At 30.2% G+C, this 19,777-nt stretch overlaps 2 protein-coding genes across 2 annotated transcripts; both read right to left on the bottom strand.

Annotated features, from left to right (window-relative positions):
* Nucleotides 1-2,504: 2,504 nt before the first annotated feature.
* On the bottom strand, nucleotides 2,505-5,274 carry LOC132924791 (uncharacterized). Its single transcript, XM_060989236.1, has 3 exons — nucleotides 5,251-5,274; nucleotides 4,710-4,853; nucleotides 2,505-3,109 (listed from the first exon to the last, which is right to left on the bottom strand). Exons 1-3 carry the CDS (start codon nucleotides 5,272-5,274, stop codon nucleotides 2,906-2,908), a joined length of 372 nt encoding a protein of 123 aa, XP_060845219.1. The 3' UTR covers nucleotides 2,505-2,905.
* Nucleotides 5,275-5,396: 122 nt separating this feature from the next.
* Nucleotides 5,397-15,900, bottom strand: LOC132924358 (uncharacterized PE-PGRS family protein PE_PGRS10-like). Its single transcript, XM_060988612.1, has 8 exons — nucleotides 15,498-15,900; nucleotides 15,159-15,310; nucleotides 10,793-10,912; nucleotides 10,501-10,602; nucleotides 10,218-10,385; nucleotides 9,836-10,012; nucleotides 9,632-9,703; nucleotides 5,397-7,213 (listed from the first exon to the last, which is right to left on the bottom strand). The coding sequence occupies exons 2-8, from the start codon at nucleotides 15,258-15,260 to the stop codon at nucleotides 6,944-6,946; spliced, it is 1,011 nt and encodes a 336-aa protein (XP_060844595.1). The 5' UTR covers nucleotides 15,261-15,310; nucleotides 15,498-15,900; the 3' UTR covers nucleotides 5,397-6,943.
* Between the last annotated feature and the right edge of the window lie 3,877 nt (nucleotides 15,901-19,777).

Genomic DNA, 19,777 nt, shown 5'->3' with positions numbered 1-19,777 from the left:
AAATAAATAATAAATACATTATACATACATCCTTTATAATTTTTTATTAATGTATAATTTTTATAATATTTTTATTATATGTAATATTTACCTATTATAATTTTAGTTTTTTTTTTATCAGAATTATTAAATTTATTTAATAATAAGTACGTAATATGTGTTAAAGTATTAAAATTAAAGCAAAATATATAGTAAAATAAAATTTATAAATACGTAATTAATTTTTTTTTCCACTTCGCCTACAAGATTCATTTGGTTATAAGACTCACTTAGTGCTGGTCCCCAAGTGAGTCTTATAAGCGGCGTCTGTATTATATACAAAGACATTTGACATTTATGATTTTGCTTTTGTTTTTCTCTATTAATGTCGATCGATAAAAAAGCTTGAAAACTTAATACAAGGTTAGGTTCCTCATAAGAGTTTTTTTTAACTGTTTAAAAATATAAAAGATACAAAAGCATGATTTTTATTTATAATCAAAGTTCAAATAGGCACGAAATTAGATAGAAAAATAACAGTTTCAGTTTCTGAAATGTGTGTGTTCAAACATACAGACTCAACAGCTTTATACTACTATACATTTTTGTTAATAGATATGGATTAGTAAATTAAAAATTTTAATTTATAATATTAAACATAACAATAACAATGTTTGATATATTTATATATTGAATATAATAATTCATTATAAATATTAATGTAATTATCTAAATTATCAAATAAAAAAAATCATTATTATTGTAGAGCATGCATATAACTAAACTAGAAACATATGGTGCTCATTTAAAATTTAAAACATGAAATACATAAAAGTGCATGTGCATTAAATGGTAATTCTCAAATTTTAACAAAACAATGGAAACTATAACTGAACACAAAAGCACTGATTATAAATAAAAAATTAGGTGGAAATATTTTGCAATTGGTATGATAATAATTCATTATTGAAGATGAACATTTAATAAAAATATTTAAAGGTAATTTTAAATTACATTAAATAAAAATAGTATGAGAACATTTTATATTATTTAATATTGTATAAGGAGTTTTAATTTGAGTTTAATACAATTAAATAAAATATTAAAAATATAAAATATTAATATTAATAATACTTTGTATGTATCTCCGAAACTTATAACTTATATTTAGTAATCTTGTCTCGAAATATATTTAAGGTGTCAACTCTCCTACCGGCCCTACCAACTAATAATTATACATAAAATAATTATTTTTTATATGGACTTTTGACAACCATATTGTTACGGCACTAGGGTAAGCAAATTTGTATACATGCGCGTAATTTTGGCCGTGCACTACAAGAACCTTAAAAATTCTAGAAAAGAATGTTCGATAATAACCGAAAAGTTATTTTTCGTAATTCCTATGTCTATGCAAGAGACCAGACTACACACATTCAGTCGTTATCTAGTTATTGCACTATTGAGTTTTAGTTAATCGTACTGAACACTAGAATTATAATTAGAAAAATATTTGAGTTGAATGTTCATTGTACTTAAACGTTTTCTGTGTCCGTACCAATAGACAATAGTCTATACCAAATATGACTCGGTGTTAGTATTTTTATTGACACTTGGGCATTGTGGAAGAAGTGTGGCATATAATATTTGTTGATAATCGATTGGTTAATCGTATGTGGATAAAATTATATATTAATAAAAATACTGGAAAAAATACACGTCTGAGTCGCTCTATGATGGAAATAACTCTGGGTGATCAAACGAGTGCAACTTATTACCATTGTCTTGTATTATGATACCAAGCTTTTACCTCCCTACCTGAGCTATTCCTCGCGTCTTGGGAAATGAACATTATTTATTATATACACAATGTCAATATTATTATTCCGCGTTGCATATTGGCACGTATCCATTTAAATAAAATCAAATATTGTACCACACCAGATAGTGTAATTATAAAATTGTAAATTTCAGTTTTACGACCATACTATGCATTCGGCTGTGCATTTTAAAAATGCATTAGTTTGACAATACACATTAAATATAAAATCATATAAATATAATATTTTGGTAATAGATATTATTATTGTATTAATAATATTATACTACATCATTAATCGTTACATACGTTAAATGTGGTATTGATATAAATTACGATGTCGTACCATAAAAATTATTATTTTATTTTTTTTTTTTTTGAATACGTTCAACGTATTTATCAATAATACAATTAGGTACATTGTACATACGTATAGATGAATGTTGCAGTTTGGTGCAAGATTTTTCCATCATGTCAAAATTATTTTTTTTTTAAATAACAGCAATAATCAAATATTCAAATCAACAAGGCCTATAGTATATGTTAATATTTGGGTCACCTTGATTTAGATACATAAAGTTTTTATTCAACTATAGTTATCTACTTAAAACAACCAAATAAAGTCATAGAAATATGTATTTGGTATCTAATTAGTTAACGGTTTATATATTATATTTATATATTTATAAGATAGATACGTCTTGTCTAACAGTAAAAATAAGCAGTAAAAAATAATAATAATAAAAAAAAAATTACATAAATGTTTACGGACTTTTTTAAAATACAATGATATTATTATCAAATAAGTACATAATATTATAATACGAATCGTACCATATTGCTGTATACTAAAATCGCGTACTACAATATTTGTTTGTATACAGAACGCAATCACATAATATAATATATTATATAGTACCTATATAGCGTGTATAACGTGTACGTGTTGATATAAATAGGTACACTAAATATACTAATAAAGTAATAACAATATTATACGTAATAATATAATGTGTTACGGGTAGGCGCGTGGCCTGCAGTGTAAGGGCTAAATCGTTTTTTGTATCATTTTTTTCCCGGCGATTTGTTCGTCGTACGATACGTTCGTCAACACCACCACCACCAATTCGACGACGACGATGGAGGTGACCGCCAAAACGATGGGGTGGGCGACGACCACCAAGACGACTGTGGCGGAGCGAGCTGCGGCATCATCAAGTCTGCAGTCCACGGAGACGCCGACAAGAGATGTTGTCCACTCGGCGCTGGGGCGAACGACGACATCGACTTCATAAACGTGTTCATTTTCATCTACAGCATATCGTATAGTATATTTGAAGAAATCGATTATCACCTCCTATATAATATAATGTTATGGATTTGGCGTGTATGTTAACGAGCGATGCATATATAGCCGTATAGAAGAAATACCTGTGCTTTATATTTTCAATGTTCGCCGGCCCTAAAACCCTCGTTACAAACATATATAACCAGTAACCACATTATTGAACGTTCGGCCTATACTTTTTAAAAGCCCAGCTCCTTATTTTGACGCGCATCTGCGTAAGCGTAATTTCATAACTACAGTCAGATTCGCTTATTACGATGCCGTAATATATAACGATATTTCGGGTAAAACGATTCCGAGCAATGTATTTGGTTGGTTTTACATGTTATGTGTTTTATTCGTATATAACGATAATCCGGATATAGCGATGTTATATTGAAACGAAAATTAGTTTTTATAATCGTCTTTAGCAATTAATAATGCATGTATAGGCCATGTAGTAAATTTGATTTCGTGATGCTCTTTTGACCAACAAAGAACCTAATTTAAAAAAATTGTCAAGTCTATTTTGAATTCAAATGATGATGAAAGTGAACAAGCTGACGAAGAGAGCGAAGGAACCGTGTTTAAAGTACCATCAATTTCGGAAATGTATTTTTATATTGATCAGGTGCGTATACTTTTGTATTGGGAAACAGTGATATAAATACGCCAGAAGTATCAATGGCATTAAACAACATTTCTAACTTTGTTAAAAAATCATATTCAAATTATAAACAAACCACTATAATAGATTATTTTTCAAACAAATCGTAAACATAATATGTATATCATACTATATATAAAGACTTGGGTAAAATACTTTTTAAAAGTATTTGGAATATAATATATATATATATATGTGTCTTTATAAGTGAAAATTGTCCAATATATTCATTATAAATTATATTCAAATTATAATATCATGTGATTCATTTAAGTAATAAAGTAGGTAACTTTTTTAGTAAAACCTAATAAAGGAACATACTATACTCACAAAAAAAAAACTATTAATTAATACTTAATTATAATATAATTAATATTATTAAAAAAAGTAATACAATTTAGATGCTTTTATGGTTATATATAAGAAATTTCTATGGCATAAGAAGTAATGAAATTAATTTTAGTGTGATTGGACAGTAAAAAATATTCAGAATACTGTACTGAATACTTTCAAAAAAAAAATACATTCACTGCCATGCGGTCATACACCTTAACATATCTATTATCTTTTATCTATATTTTTTCAAGCATCTTACCAATCATTGAGCTATAGATACGCTGGTAAGTACATATGTGTAAAATCGACGATGATTTTAATATTAGATTATTTATGAAATTTTGAGTAAAAATGTACCTATTTTATCAAATAATAAATACTCAATACATCATGCAGCCAGTAGGCAGTAGCATTCATACACCGTCCATATTCAAATTGTGGGTCATTCATTATATCCCATATATATATATATAGAAATAATATTGGTTGTTTCGTATTTGAGACCAATTATTATTTATTATACAACACATGACTTATTTCTGCATAATGTCTATGTGTGTATGTAGACGATGAGTACTCACCATAAAAGCATCCTTAATGGCTGTCAATAGACCACATTTTTTGCACCACATTGGTTTCTGCTCCTGAAAAATCGGTAAGTATTTAAAGTTGTATTTAATAATTGTTATAACAGATAACACCACCTTAAATACGCCACGCAAATACTTCAAAAGTAAATATTTTTTTTTGTCAAAAATTTATAAATAAATATAATATAACATCCAATTTAGTTGTTTCGAGTTATTGAAACTGACAATTCGAGACAACAATATAATTCAATATTCAATTTATAATGATAATTATACTCCAAGGAAATATATATTATAGCGATAATAAGTAGTAATTTTTATACTGCATAGGGATAATATTGTATCCTTTGCCATCCGTCGTTATTCGTTGATGTGTAATCAAGACAACGTTAAAAATACAAAAATATTCGTTAATAAAAACTATTTACTTACGGCATACCTTTTGATGGTTAGTGCGTGATGTGGTGATGATGGTAATGTACTGTGTATTTTTTTATTATTATAATAACTACTTATTTGCGAGTATAACTACTGTTCTCTGTTCTATTTTCTTCATAGTAGTAAACATAATAAATTGATCATAACTATATGATCATGGAATAAAATACTTGGAGTGATGATCGAGGAAATATAAGAACGTAAAAATACGTGCAAACATAAAATAAAATACTCATACGGTTTTCATAACATACACACTATAATAATAATTATTATTATGTATTATTTAGCTACACGACAATATTGACAATAAGGATTTTGTTAAAATATTATAAATTTCTAATTAATAGTCCTTATCATCATATCGCGTTTTGATTCCCGTCTTATAATGGTATGTACAATATACTATACCTATATAATAATATTAAAATTGTCTACGACTACAATTATTATTACCACCGGTCTATTTGTAATACAAAAATATATATTTATATTCAATACTATACAACCGTTACCATTATACTACGAGTATTCTAGATTTCGATGTATATATGTGGATTACTACAATTACTACTCTACTAACTAACTAACTAATAACTAATTATTATTAAGTCTTATAATAAACTATATCGATTGTAAAAAAAAAAAAAACATAATGCGATGATGTTTAAATGTATATGATATGACAATGATAATAATATGGCGTTTTGTTCGTATACACACACATACAGAGTACCTACATGTGTGCACACAAATTTAGTTTATATGAACTACATTAAACTAATACATTTAAAATACACATTATATATATAGGTGTAATTACTTAACATAATTTATTAAGACGATGTACGGATGAACGGTCAAAAACAGACGCCGACGACGAAAGACTAGAAATGTTTTTAATGATGATTTCTCAATGTATTCGCGAAAACAGTGATCAGTGGTCAACTGTAAGTCTAATGAGGTGATTTTTTTTCCCACAAAGCGCATACAATAAAATGATTGTATATATATTTAAAATATATTTAAGAAATTAAAATCAAAAATGTACTGATTAATGTTTTATCTATTTCATCGTTGGAACAATTACGAATTAATCAATATTAATATATTTCCAAAAACACAATATTACATTACTTTTTACATATAATAATACATTATTTGGTAATACTGTAAAAAAGCATTTTTATTTTATTTTTTATTTTTTTAAATTATCCGTAGGTATACGTGTGTGCAGCACATAGACTACATAATATATGTGAAATTAGTAAATCAATGTTTAAACGCGATCGTTCGCTCTCAAAATTACAACCAATTTCTGTACTTTATTACAGGCTTAAAAACTTTCGTGTTATTTATGCATCAGTGAGTATTACATAATATGACCACACTACTACAGAGATATTATAGAGAGAGCGAGTGAGTGTATGTGTAAAAGATTAATAGAAGTCGGTGAGTAGAACAAACGTGACGATGAAATTTTTTATCTCAAATTTACCATCGTTGTCGCCGTCCGTATTTGATTTATCCATACGTTAATTTATAATTTTATAACACATAATATTTATTTATATTATGTATATATATTGTATATATACACATCGCCGTTGTATAAACGACGATTTTTATGATTTAAACGTCGGATGACGCTTATTAGCCGGTAACTACTATATATATATACATATAAAGTGAGCTTAAGCTGGTGTTGGTGCTCAATTACTACTATACTAAGTACTATTTAATGAGTGTATGCCACTCCCGCCGCCGTTACCGCTGCCATTAGTGGTTTACAACCACAATCGGCGACGCAAGTCCCGGGGTCGGTCGTTCAACAATTGTGTATACGTGACGTCTGGCTCGTTAGTGTTTGCGAATGGTCGACGGAAAAAGCCTCCGATCTGACGCCTCCTTACCGGGGTGGCAGAAGCTGGAGCGGCTCCATTTCCACCTGGTCCTCCACTGCTGGAACCACTGCTCGATCCTAAGAAACCCAAAATGTCAGAACCACCGCCGGCACCGCCGTTGGTACCATCGCCACCGTCACCACCGGCTCCACCCTACAGTAATTATGAAATTAAATAAATTTAGCTTATAACTTATTTGTACCTAAATTGTGTATTATACCATGTGTACGTATCAGTACTGTTAAACCACTGCAGCACGATATTATTAATATTTAACGGGTGGGGAGGGCTTTTTATTATTTTAACAAAATTTAATGACAACCGTAAGTAATGATAACAAGCAAGACGGCACAATTATATATCATCGCCGTTTCTGTTTACACACGATATATTAGTATTTTACTTGCCACAGCCGACGATGTAGAAGATGATGAAGAAGCGGAGGCAGACGCAGATGCAGCACCAGCAGAAGATTGCGATAGGATATTCGCAAACAAATTAGCTAATATCGGACTTTTCGCTATTGAATTAGCAGAGTTTATGCCTCTTTCCCCTGTTGCTACCATCGTAGTGGTTTTTGAAACCGACCCAGAATCTGATCCTCTACCGTCTCCCCCTCCACCACTAGATGAACCAGATAATGGAGCAACTAAATTCAAGATAGATCCTGAATCCGAACCTCCACTACCATTTCCTGTTTCTGATGCAGTACCCCCGCTTGACGAACTGGATAACGGCCCGATGAGTTTTAAAATAGACCCAGAATCTGATTCACCACTACTTCCTTCACTCCCACTAGATGAACCAGATAATGGAGCGACTAAGTTCAAGATAGACCCTGAATCAGATCCCCCACTACCATTTCCTGTTTCTGATGCAGTACCACCACTCGATGAACTGGATAATGGCCCGATGAGTTTTAAAATAGATCCTGAATCAGATCCTCCGTTACCATTTCCTGTTTCTGATGCAGTACCACCGCTTGACGAACTGGATAACGGCCCGATAAGTTTTAAAATAGACCCAGAATCTGATTCACCACTACTTCCTTCACTACCACTAGATGAACCAGACAATGGAGCGACTAAATTCAATATGGAACCAGAATCTGAACCCTTACCTCCCTCATCACCACCACTGAGGGATCCTAACAATGGTCCAACAAGCTCTATTATCGACCCGGAGTTTGATGACCCTCCATTGCCACCATCATTATTCGTCTCTTCATCATCACCACTGCCTTCTTGCTTGTCGTCACCACTATTATCACTATTTCTACTACCACTCGATGTTCTGGATAGTGGTCCAACCAAAGTCAATATGGATCCAGAATCTGAACCTCCTTCACCACCGCCACCACTTAATGAACCTAATAGGGGACCAGCCAAGTCTAGTATTGATCCAGAGTCTGAACTTCCTCCTCCTCCCTCACTTCCATCACCACCACTCAAGGTTCCAGAAAGAGGTCCAGCCAACTCAAGTATTGATCCGGAATCTAACCCTCCAATACCACCACCTTCACCACTCAATGAACCTAAAAGAGGACCAACTAATTCAATAACTGATCCAGAATTTGAACTGCCCCCGCCTCCCTCACCACTATCACTTTCATTACTGCTGCTGGCACCTGTTTCGCCTCCACCATTTTGTACTGCCCCAGCCATCATATCTCCAGTTCCATTTCCATTTGTCACCGTCGAATCCATCATTTCATTACTATCGTTGTCATCATTCAATGATCCATCTACTTCGTTATCGTAATCATCATCATCGATTTTACCATCCATATTTTTTGGTACTGCCCTTTTGATCCTCATGGAAAATAATGGCGTCTTCAACGAATTGCTAAGACTGCCACTTTTAACGTCAATGTCAATGGCATTACTGCTACTGTCATCACCTAAGTAGTCAGTTGTATTGTCCAATAAATCGTCATTGTTGTGGTTACTTCCTCTAGATCCTGAGTTTTCCTCTTCCTATACGCACACATGTGATAGGAAATGCACAACAAATACACACTTCGTTAGTTCCGGCGTGTTTATTTTAAGTAAAAACTACTAATACGGTGATGTTTGATGCTTTTGGTGATAAACACATAATATAAAATATCATGCAATGACAACGACACAATAGTTGTACAGGATATTAGGATTTACTGTGTTGGTAGTTATGGTATCAATGTTTCAAGTCACTTCAGGTATAGGTAACGGTGACACAATATCGCCACTGACGAATTTGCATAACAATACTACTGTTTACTATTATGTACTTCAAACGCGTCGATGACTATATACTTTGATGTGTCACTATAATAGTAAAATGTCAAAAAAATCACAGCTTAATGTGGTATAAACTATATACAAGAACATACAAATATTACCATTTCTAAACACTATAACTATTATTGATACGGATATTAATTTATATAATTATAATAATAATACAGTGCTACTGCTGATGTGGTATAATACATAGTAACTAAGCTTACTAAATAATTGTAAAATTAAAATACATACCTACAGTGTTGTGTATTTTATTACTGAAAATGATAATAAAAAAATAGGTACTCACGCTGCTGCTGCCTAACAGTGGCCCGATCAGTTGCAATATGCTACCGGATCCCGAACCACCCGCTCCAGCGCCCTAAATACAAACACATTTAAATACATATAATATAATATTTATAATTATTATTACACAATTATTTTTATATTTATACAATAATAATTTACTTAAATAATAGATTATATGGATTTATCGGTAAAAAATACTGACCGTATCGTCACCTGCACCGCTTGTTGAATCGCTAGCACCAGCGCCGCCATTGCCAGATGAAGTACCGCTGGACCCGCTGCTGCTACCCAGTAAACCGGACAACAGACTCAAGACATTAGAACCAGCTGGACTTCCGGCACCTCCATTGCTATTGTCTCCTGGATCACCACCATTACCCTACCAGCATATATACATAAATATTGTACTTCTATATTTATTATTATAATATATGTATTTTTTTTTATTAATTTGATACACTTAAAACCTGCTAAAATCTTAAATTGTAAATATGAATAATAAAGGTTATACTACATAATCATTCGTGCGTAGTAATTAATAATATATTATAACCATCATCTTGTAGAATAGAATAGAAACTTACACCACTACCGCTGCTACTACCCAACACGGGTCCCAAAAGAGACAAAATACTGGAGAAGCTACTGCCACCAGTGGCTCCATTTGGACCAGCCAAGTCCGGCCCACTTCCATCGGTTTTGCTGACATCTCCTGTGCCGGATGCAGATCCTGAGGATCCAGCACTAACGCTCTATACCAAATAAGCAAAGAAAGAAATGGACATGAATTAAATTGATGCATATGTTGTGGCTATAAGTAAGTTTCAGATTATGATGACGGGTTCGTGTATTATTTATAAAACTTACGCCACTACTGCTGCCCACTAACGGAGCGACTAGATTTAATACGGATCCGCTGCCACTGCTACCATCAGCCGGTGCTGAAGCTGAAGCTGCTCCTCCGTCCAACTATAACGTGGTAATCTTTTAATTTTATATTTTATGCGTATACGCGTGTACGAATTGTGTATAGAAAAATTGCACTTCAGTTACAATTTAAGACTTCAATACATATGCATTTTATATATTGAAAACTTAAAGAAGGTATAATAACACTTTAGTATTTGGTTGTGATTTTAGTAATTGATTCATGACTTACTGTTCCACTGGATGATGATCCAGCCACTGTCCCACTGCTGCTACCCAATAGCCGGGTGATAACGTCCAAAGATCTTGTTTCACGCTGTAGTTGCTTCTGTGGTTCACCATTGAGGTTAGCCTATGAATAATTTGAAAATTAATTAAAATAAAATTACAATTACTATTAGACGTAGAACGACGAATAAATAATATTAATTTCAAACTCTGAACGTTACAAATTATCAGTTTGAAAATTATAGGTTTTTTTTATCGCTTAACATTTTCTTATAGTTAAAAGAAATCAATGCTAGAAATAATATGAACTAAAATTGTAAATTAAATTATTGTTACATTGAAAAAATCATTTTTGGAATGGCTACCTAAGTAGACCTTCAATAATAAATAATTATAATATATTATACACCCACAATAATCTTGAGAAATATCTATTAAATTATATATGTAATATGTTTACTACATCCTTAAAAAATACAGTCGTAAAAAGTATATCTAAGTCTTTTGTTTAATTATTATGGATTGCTAAAAAATACTTAAAAAAAACTTAAATACGTTTTTTTTTTATTGCGACAATTTTATTGTTATAAAAATGTAAAATGTCTTGAGCATTTATTATAGTAGTATCAGCGATAGTTCAACTTAATTTTTTCAATGGATTCAAGTAGTTCTTATTTATTTTATTATTACTAAATTTTTTAATATCGAATCATGAATTCAAATCTGATTTAAATCTATAAAAAGATGAATAAAGAATATGTACTTATATTTAAATCTCATATCAAAATGAAATTTATTTATATTATTTAAAATATAATACTATTAATACATTTTCTTACTTTAAAGGATCATAATTTTATTGAAAACAGTGAGCCAAAATTGATGATTTATCAATTAAAGCTTTTATAATTATACGAACTACCTGAAATCATTAAAAAAACAATTGCTGATACAACTGTGAAGTACTTAAAAATGTTTAAATTATCAAAAAAAAATTCTATTATAGATATATCAACAAATTTTTAATTTTTTTTTAATTTAATTTTATCAATCAATAACAATTATTGAAAACCATGCATACAACGACATTGTAGTTCATTATACAGTATTATATGTATAAACGAAAATAAAAAAACTTTACGTATTGTAAATTAAAAAATAATAATTCTAAATACTATTGTTAAATTAAGTATATAACTATAAATAATACTAAAAATATGTAGTTCCCATTTTTATTTGAATAAAAAAAATATTTATGATTTTTTTTATTAATACCATTTATTAGAAATTAGAATACCTATCACATTTCACATATGTATGTAATCTGTTAACATTTTTTTTAATCTTATATCGAAAATATAGTACGTCATGTTCTATGAACATTTACAGTTTTGTCATAGTTAATTGTCTTGATCGAGTCCATATTTTTAATTATATTAAATATTATGTTGATTATGTTTGCGGCCATTAATTTTATTTATAAATATTTAAACTGATATAACATTATATAATATAATATATATATATTAAAATGATTTCTATGATAAGAATTATTTTATGAACGACTCGATTTATTATATAGCTTTAAAATGTATAACAATTGTACAACACTTATTTAGGTCTGTGCAAAAGTGAGCGATATGAGACGAGTGACCACTTTCAGTCTCTTTGTACATTAAATAATTTTGTATTATGTATATAGTGTGCACTGTACACATATTGGGTGGAAATACGTGTTGGTTTGCTAACAAACGGGTTATGACTGTAATAATTTTTATTGAATTTTAACTCGTTTAAGAACGTGAACTATTATTCCATTCTTTTTTATATATGCACATTGGTGTTCAACATATTATTTTAAATTAAAAATGCGCTGTCCACTTAATCGGTAAATTATTAATTTAAATATATTGTTCAAAAATCTTAAATTCGCTGGGCACTGACTTGTTGTTATTTGTAATCGGCAACACATTTTTATGTTTAGCTGTTTTTGTTATGTAATATACGATATCATATTATATCTGTAACTTTTCTATTCTACTTTGTAACTGTATATTTTTATTTTGTAATACGACAGTTGTACCTAGTTTGTAAATTATTCCATTCAAAATTCAAGAATAAACAATTTGAAACAACTTTATATTTTTTACCATGAGATGTACGTTCCAACATATAGGTATATATAATATATATATTAAATCATGTGGTACGTATAATATTATAATATTTATACAAGGAATGCAAATTGCACACAAGTCTACCGCGTATACCACATAATATTATATTATTATAACCACATGCACACAAGGTGTTGTGCAGTTACCTAGTAATGTTATTATATGTATATACATCATGTACTTATTATATTTAATTGCGTGTGTGGTGCAGGTACACTGTATAGTGTGTGCTATACTATTAAATCACTCAATCGTTAACCAGGGCCGCCCTTAGGTGAGAACCTAGAATTATAATTTTACCGTGAAAAAAACATCGAACTATATTATTTGAAACTCTATTAAAATTATCATACTCTCATTGACAACAGTTAAGACAATAATAACGTGTAGGTACAATAATAATAACAAACTGCGGCGCATTATTATTAAAAAAAAAAAAACGCAATACTATTAGGTGGTATATTATCTGCAATTTAAAATTTAATTTTCACGCCCTTCTATTTGCGCTGCAACCCTCGGGCGACGTCCAACGCGGTCGTTTGGCCTACAGCGACGGCACTGGATACGTGTGGTTATATATATATATATATATATTATTATCACCCGTTCTCCCGGCCAGGTGGTGAGCAATAAACAGTCGGCGAAAGCGATAGTGACGCCGTTTAGGTACATCGCGGTTAGTAGGGCCGGTCGCGGAGCGAGGAGCTATACGCACGGCGGCGCGAGCGATGACGGTGACGGCGAAGAGCATCGCAACGGTTTGGTGAATGTGGGTCACTACAGATCGGCAGATAGCCGGCAGGCGACCTTGGATCACCGCCGCGCGTACGCACCGACGGGTCTAAGCCGCCGCGGTCGTCATTGAACCACTTATTGGGAGCGAGTGATTATAAAATCGTGTCCCGCCGTCACCGTGCCGGGCGATGACCGCCGCCGAATATTATAATATTATTATATATTACATTATTACTATTATTATATCATTGATCGGATGAATAAAATTATTATACGCGCGCGCGTCTTGTGCATTAGAATTATAATCGCGCGCCCGTGTCATTGTCACCGTATATTATCATATTTAATATACAGAACCGCATTATCTTTAGGTGCAAAAGGAGCATTTTGCTACAAACGGAAAATCTAGAGAAGTGACAAAATCCAAAAAAAAAAAAAATAATAATAAATAACAGATAGGTATCATAAAATTAATTATAAATAATTTGTTTTTCATAACAGTTACTATTAAATATTAAAAAAATTAATTCGTTCATTTTAACAGTAACTTTTTTGTGTTCTTAATAAGTTACATTATTGTGTTATTACAATATTATCTTATTAATCATTTACCTTTATCCGAATTACGACATCGAGTTGATTACAAAAATACGAGTATAACATTGAACGATAAAATATTTACATGAATATGAATCTTTTATAATAATTGTCTCACCTCGTTTTTGTAAACTATTCCCGGGGTTTCTACGTAGGGACGAGAGACATTTTAGTTGGTGTGTAAAAGTTAAATCGATTCGCCTGTCTCTTACTAGTATATATATATACATACTAACTAAGGTAAAGTATTAAAATACAAAATCATAGTGTACAAATTTATTTAAGCCCTTATACGTGGTTGTTTTCTTAAATGCAGGAAAAAATTCAAAATAAAACCAATAAATTTGTTTTAATAGCATATTAGGGTCGATAATACCTATACATTATAATTACTACCACACAAAATAGTACGATAATACAAAAATGTGATAAAAAGGTTACGCACTTAACAACAAGACCCCTTCGCAATAGAGCGAAACGTAATCGTTTTCCAAGTCCGGAAAACGTTAATTTATACATGATTTCATATAACTTTGAAAACATTTCCACGGGATATTCTTGTACAGTAAACTTGCTATTATACTTAAAATTAACATTATTCAGCATGGCTGCACTCCTCAAAGGAATTTCCCACCGTGAATATACATTTTAATATTATTAATACAATATATTGTTATTATTTGTTATCATATATATATATATATATATATATATATAGTAGTATATAGTATCACACGTACCATCAATGCAAATATACGTATTATATATACATTGTATATACGACAATGGGATAATGATACACGACCAATTAGCCTTAAATAACAATTAATATTATATAACGGTGATGATAATATTATTTACCTGTGCAGCAGCGTTGAAGTTTTCAAAGGCCGCGGTGGCGACGACTATGGACATTAAAATCACGACGCTGCAGCTTGTGCTGCTGCTGCCGACGGTCCTCATCGTTGGTGGCGTGTCACTAAAATAAACGTCGTTGCAAATGCCAAATGATGCTGTTCGGACAAATAAAAAATCCCAACCCGATTGATATAATAAGTAATTATAGCGATTGAAATAATTTATGGATAGTTATATCATTCCTGGTTTTTGTGTATGTGTGTATTAATTATTAACTATATAGTATACAGTGCGAGTAACAAAAACGTATTTCATTATGAATATATTATGTATCACACTTACGACGGTATTGCACGAGAGTGCGGATTGCCGCCCTCGGAACTGCACTGTAGGGGCGGTTCGGATATATTTATTTCGCGTTTTCGGTCTCGCGGTTACAAAAAAAAAAAAACGCAGTGGCAATACGAGAAACGAAACGTCGACGAGAATAACGCGCCAACTGCTATATTTTATGTACTATATATATAATATACAGTACGCCAAAGTCGGAGTCGATGAAAATAAAATGTTTAAGTATAATAGGTAATACCAATAAATCGATAACGATTGTGTTATATCGCGATCGCCGGTGAGAAAAAAAAAATACTGCAGCTGCTGGTGCGCTGCCGTTGGTGCTCCGGTGTTGGTATGTTGCTGGTGCTGGCGTCTCCGGGATACTGTTGGTCGACCGCCGGCACAGTCGCTGTCGTCGACGCGTGACCGGCGGTTTGCGCGCAATGTCGAAGTGGCTTTCGGGGGGGCGCCGCGTCGTTTTGGGGACGTATCGGTGGATATCCAGCACATAATATTATATTCGACGTGCGCCGCACACGGTCCTCTGCCCGCCGTCAATGCGAAAGTCGTCCCCGCCACGCACTAATTAAGCCTTCACGTCGTCGTCGTATTATTATTATTATTATACGGTGGTATATAGTTAAATATTATATTATTATTATTATTATTATTTATTATTATTATACCACATAGCGTCTGCCGCCGCCGTGCGCGATTGAGCAACGGCCGTCCGATTACGAGATCGCCGCATCGGCCTCCCGAGAGGTTTACAATACACACGGGTAATACCTATATATTGTATATATTTGTCAATATATGCCGCCGACGACCACTGCCACTATAACGACGATAATAATGTCACATGTTCGACGATCGATTCAGCGGTCGGATCGAGTTTTGTATACCTACACATTATTATTATTATTTATTATAGGTATACTATAGAACCCAATCGACAAGAGACACGTCCACTACAATATCCATCTTAAAATAGTACATATAGTTTACTTCGACTAGAAGTCCTTCGAGATGACTATTTGTTGGCATTACTTTTTCAGCTATTTATTACTTACGATGCCTATCGCAAAATCATTTAAATTTAAAATACTCAAATAATATTTTAGACGATGCCAAAATATTAAGATCTATACCAGATGTAAGCAACGACAGAGACTTACTGATATAAATCATTTTTCTCAAATATGTTTACAATTTTATTTCAAATTGTTACAACGTATAAACAACAATAAAATTACCAAATTTACATTAGTATGTCTATAGGATGTATGGTTTGACAGAAAGTTGGAACCATTTAACAACGTTAGCAATATTAAAAATGAAGTTACTTACATGTTTTGTTTCCTACCTATGTAATCACCTCAAATTTTTCTTTAAGAAAAATAAAATTATTTAATTTAAATAATAGGTAATTATTTTATATTAAATATTCTTCAGAAAATATTCATATATGAATGTAAAGAACTCTTTTGATATAAATTTATTTATTTCAAACACATGTGTCACATTATTTTTCTCCGTGCATAAGTACATTTTAAAAAACTTTTATGTCTTTTTAATAAGTACTACTTTATTATTTAATATCTTTCCACTTGTCTTTTAGACAGTAATTTTTTAAATAATATATAAATTATGTTAAATTAATGTTGTTATTTGTTATCAAATTATACTATGTTGTATTTTTATTCATGGAATTAGTATTAAATCGAAAGAAAAATCAAAAAAATCAATAAATATTAGTAAATAAATGTATCTAACTATTATAGTATGTTAATATAATGTTACTATATTACATAACACACTCGTATTTTTACCTGTTAGATTATTGCTTTTTATAACTTCATCTATGTAATATGCATAATGTCAGCTAAACGGATAGTTTAAATTGTATTATTATTATAATATTATTATAATAACCTTGTTATCCTATTATATTGTATATATATTGGACATTTAATAAAATTAAAAATATATATAATTATTATAAAATATATCACATCTCGGTGACTATTACAACCTATATCATACGACTAATGTCAAAATTGAAAATTGAATATATTATTAATACATGGCATATAGTATAATTATGTAAACGCTAAATATACCTATAGCTTTAAATTATTATAGTAAATTTTCTCGTTTAAATTATATTATATTTTGGAGGCTGCAATGATTGCTTTATACGTTTTCGTATTTCGTTGCATTTGCGTGCAATGCAGTTATTTACAGCTATAACTATATAGTTCGATGACGTTGTACCTATATGTATAATTTTGTATAAGTGGGCGTTGGTGAGAGTGAGAGTGAACTGAGTGCAGTTTGTTATATTGCCGTGTAGTAATCTATAATTGTATCACAATATCTACCATTCGGTATCTATCACCTTTAGTTCAATAATAAATTGGACAATTTTTTTCCGGCTGAAGTCACTGTGCTAATATGGGTTTTTACATATTGTTTAACATTGAAAAACGTGAATTTTAACTAATAGGTTTATTACGTAATATGTATGTTATGTATTTAACCTTATAACATATAGTATACGAATTTTCTTAACTTGGATGAATTATATGCATCTATAATAGGTATACATTTAAACTTCATATATAATTTAAACTATATAAGTATAGTTAATTAGTTTGTTAATAAAAATAATGAATAATTTATTTGCTTTAGAGTTTATATTTTACTTAATGTAACCTATTTATTATTATATTTCTTACTATAATATATATTGTATCTAAATATAATTCGAATATTTACAATTACTTTTTAATTCGTATACTATATATTGAAAGCCTTTGTAAATCGCGCTAGCCGTCGGATTAAAATACTGTATGTCGCAAAAGCCCTGCATCTCCGTAACAAATCAATATTTTAAATGCCTTTTGCACGAATTAATTAGAAAATTCCAATTGAATGGTATAACTGTATAAGTTTTAAAAAAACTTTTAAGCAATTAACTTTTTTGAATTTTCGAAATTTTTTCAAGACTTGAAATTAAAATGAAATTTTTCAATGTTTTTCAATTTCGCTCCTCGATATTAATTTTTTTTTTTATTTAAACTTAATAATAATACATCGATTTTATTGATTTCTGGATTTTTTTTTAAATTTTAAAAATTATTTTTAATTTTTTCGATTTTAGTTTTAATTTTAATTTTTTAAATATCACCTTGACATTTTTATGATTCCAACATTGCTATATTATTTTAAATTTATTTTTATCTATGATATAACGACATATTGGTGAAGACATTTAAACAATTTTAATATTAATTTAACATTTTACATAATATAAAATATTATTATGAGAAAGTATAATATTTTAATATTATAAACAAATTGTAGGACATTGCATGTTTATACATTATACATATTAAACAGAATGTCCGATGTGTCACATATTTTGTTATATTATACAATTCCAGTTTTCAATGTATAGAAATCAGGAGCAGAACTTGGTGATACACTCTATTTAATTGTTATATGCTCTGTAATGTGATACTAAATTTCTATATTTGGAATACAATGTCGAAAGCAATAATGGAAAAATTATTTTTCCAAGCATTTAAAGATTTAAAGTTGTGTAAAAATAAAATCTCCTGGTTCAAAACGATTGCTAATCGAACTCACGGATTATTTTCATCAGTAATCAGTTTAGCAATAATTCTAAGAAAACGAATTACAAACTACAAAGTACCTATTGCTTTAGTTATTACTTAAAATTATAACTAATTAATTTCTCACCAATGATTATTATTATAATATGTATATTATATATACCTGTTGAGCGTTGGCTATTGTTGAATTAAATTTTTTTTTTCAAAAATTTAAAATTGATCTGTTTATAACACAATTATTATTTTGATATAAATTATCGATTTAAATTTTTTTAATTTCATTACACCTACATTTTGAATATTATTGATAAACATTTTTACTTTCAGTATAAATTTTGAATACTATAATTTATCATTTTCGATTTTAATATAACTTGATTTAAAAAAAAAAAATTAAGGATATTTATCGATATTTGAAATCAATTTTTCGAATATATATCTTAAGATAATGTAAAGTACAATATCTAATGAAATTTAGTGAAAATTAATTGAATCGCGTAAATAACCTAATATCTGCGTTACTTATAAAACTATTATAACGTATGGTTTCATAGCATGAATTTTTCGTCAATTTTCTAATTTTATTAAAAATTTAATAATTTTATGTTAATGATGAGCAAAATAAGTCGCATGTCAATCAAAATGCAT

This window comes from Rhopalosiphum padi, chromosome 3 (assembly GCF_020882245.1).
Source record: "Rhopalosiphum padi isolate XX-2018 chromosome 3, ASM2088224v1, whole genome shotgun sequence".
NCBI classification, from domain to species: domain Eukaryota; kingdom Metazoa; phylum Arthropoda; class Insecta; order Hemiptera; family Aphididae; genus Rhopalosiphum; species Rhopalosiphum padi.
This window is presented reverse-complemented; position numbering and strand designations above follow the sequence as displayed.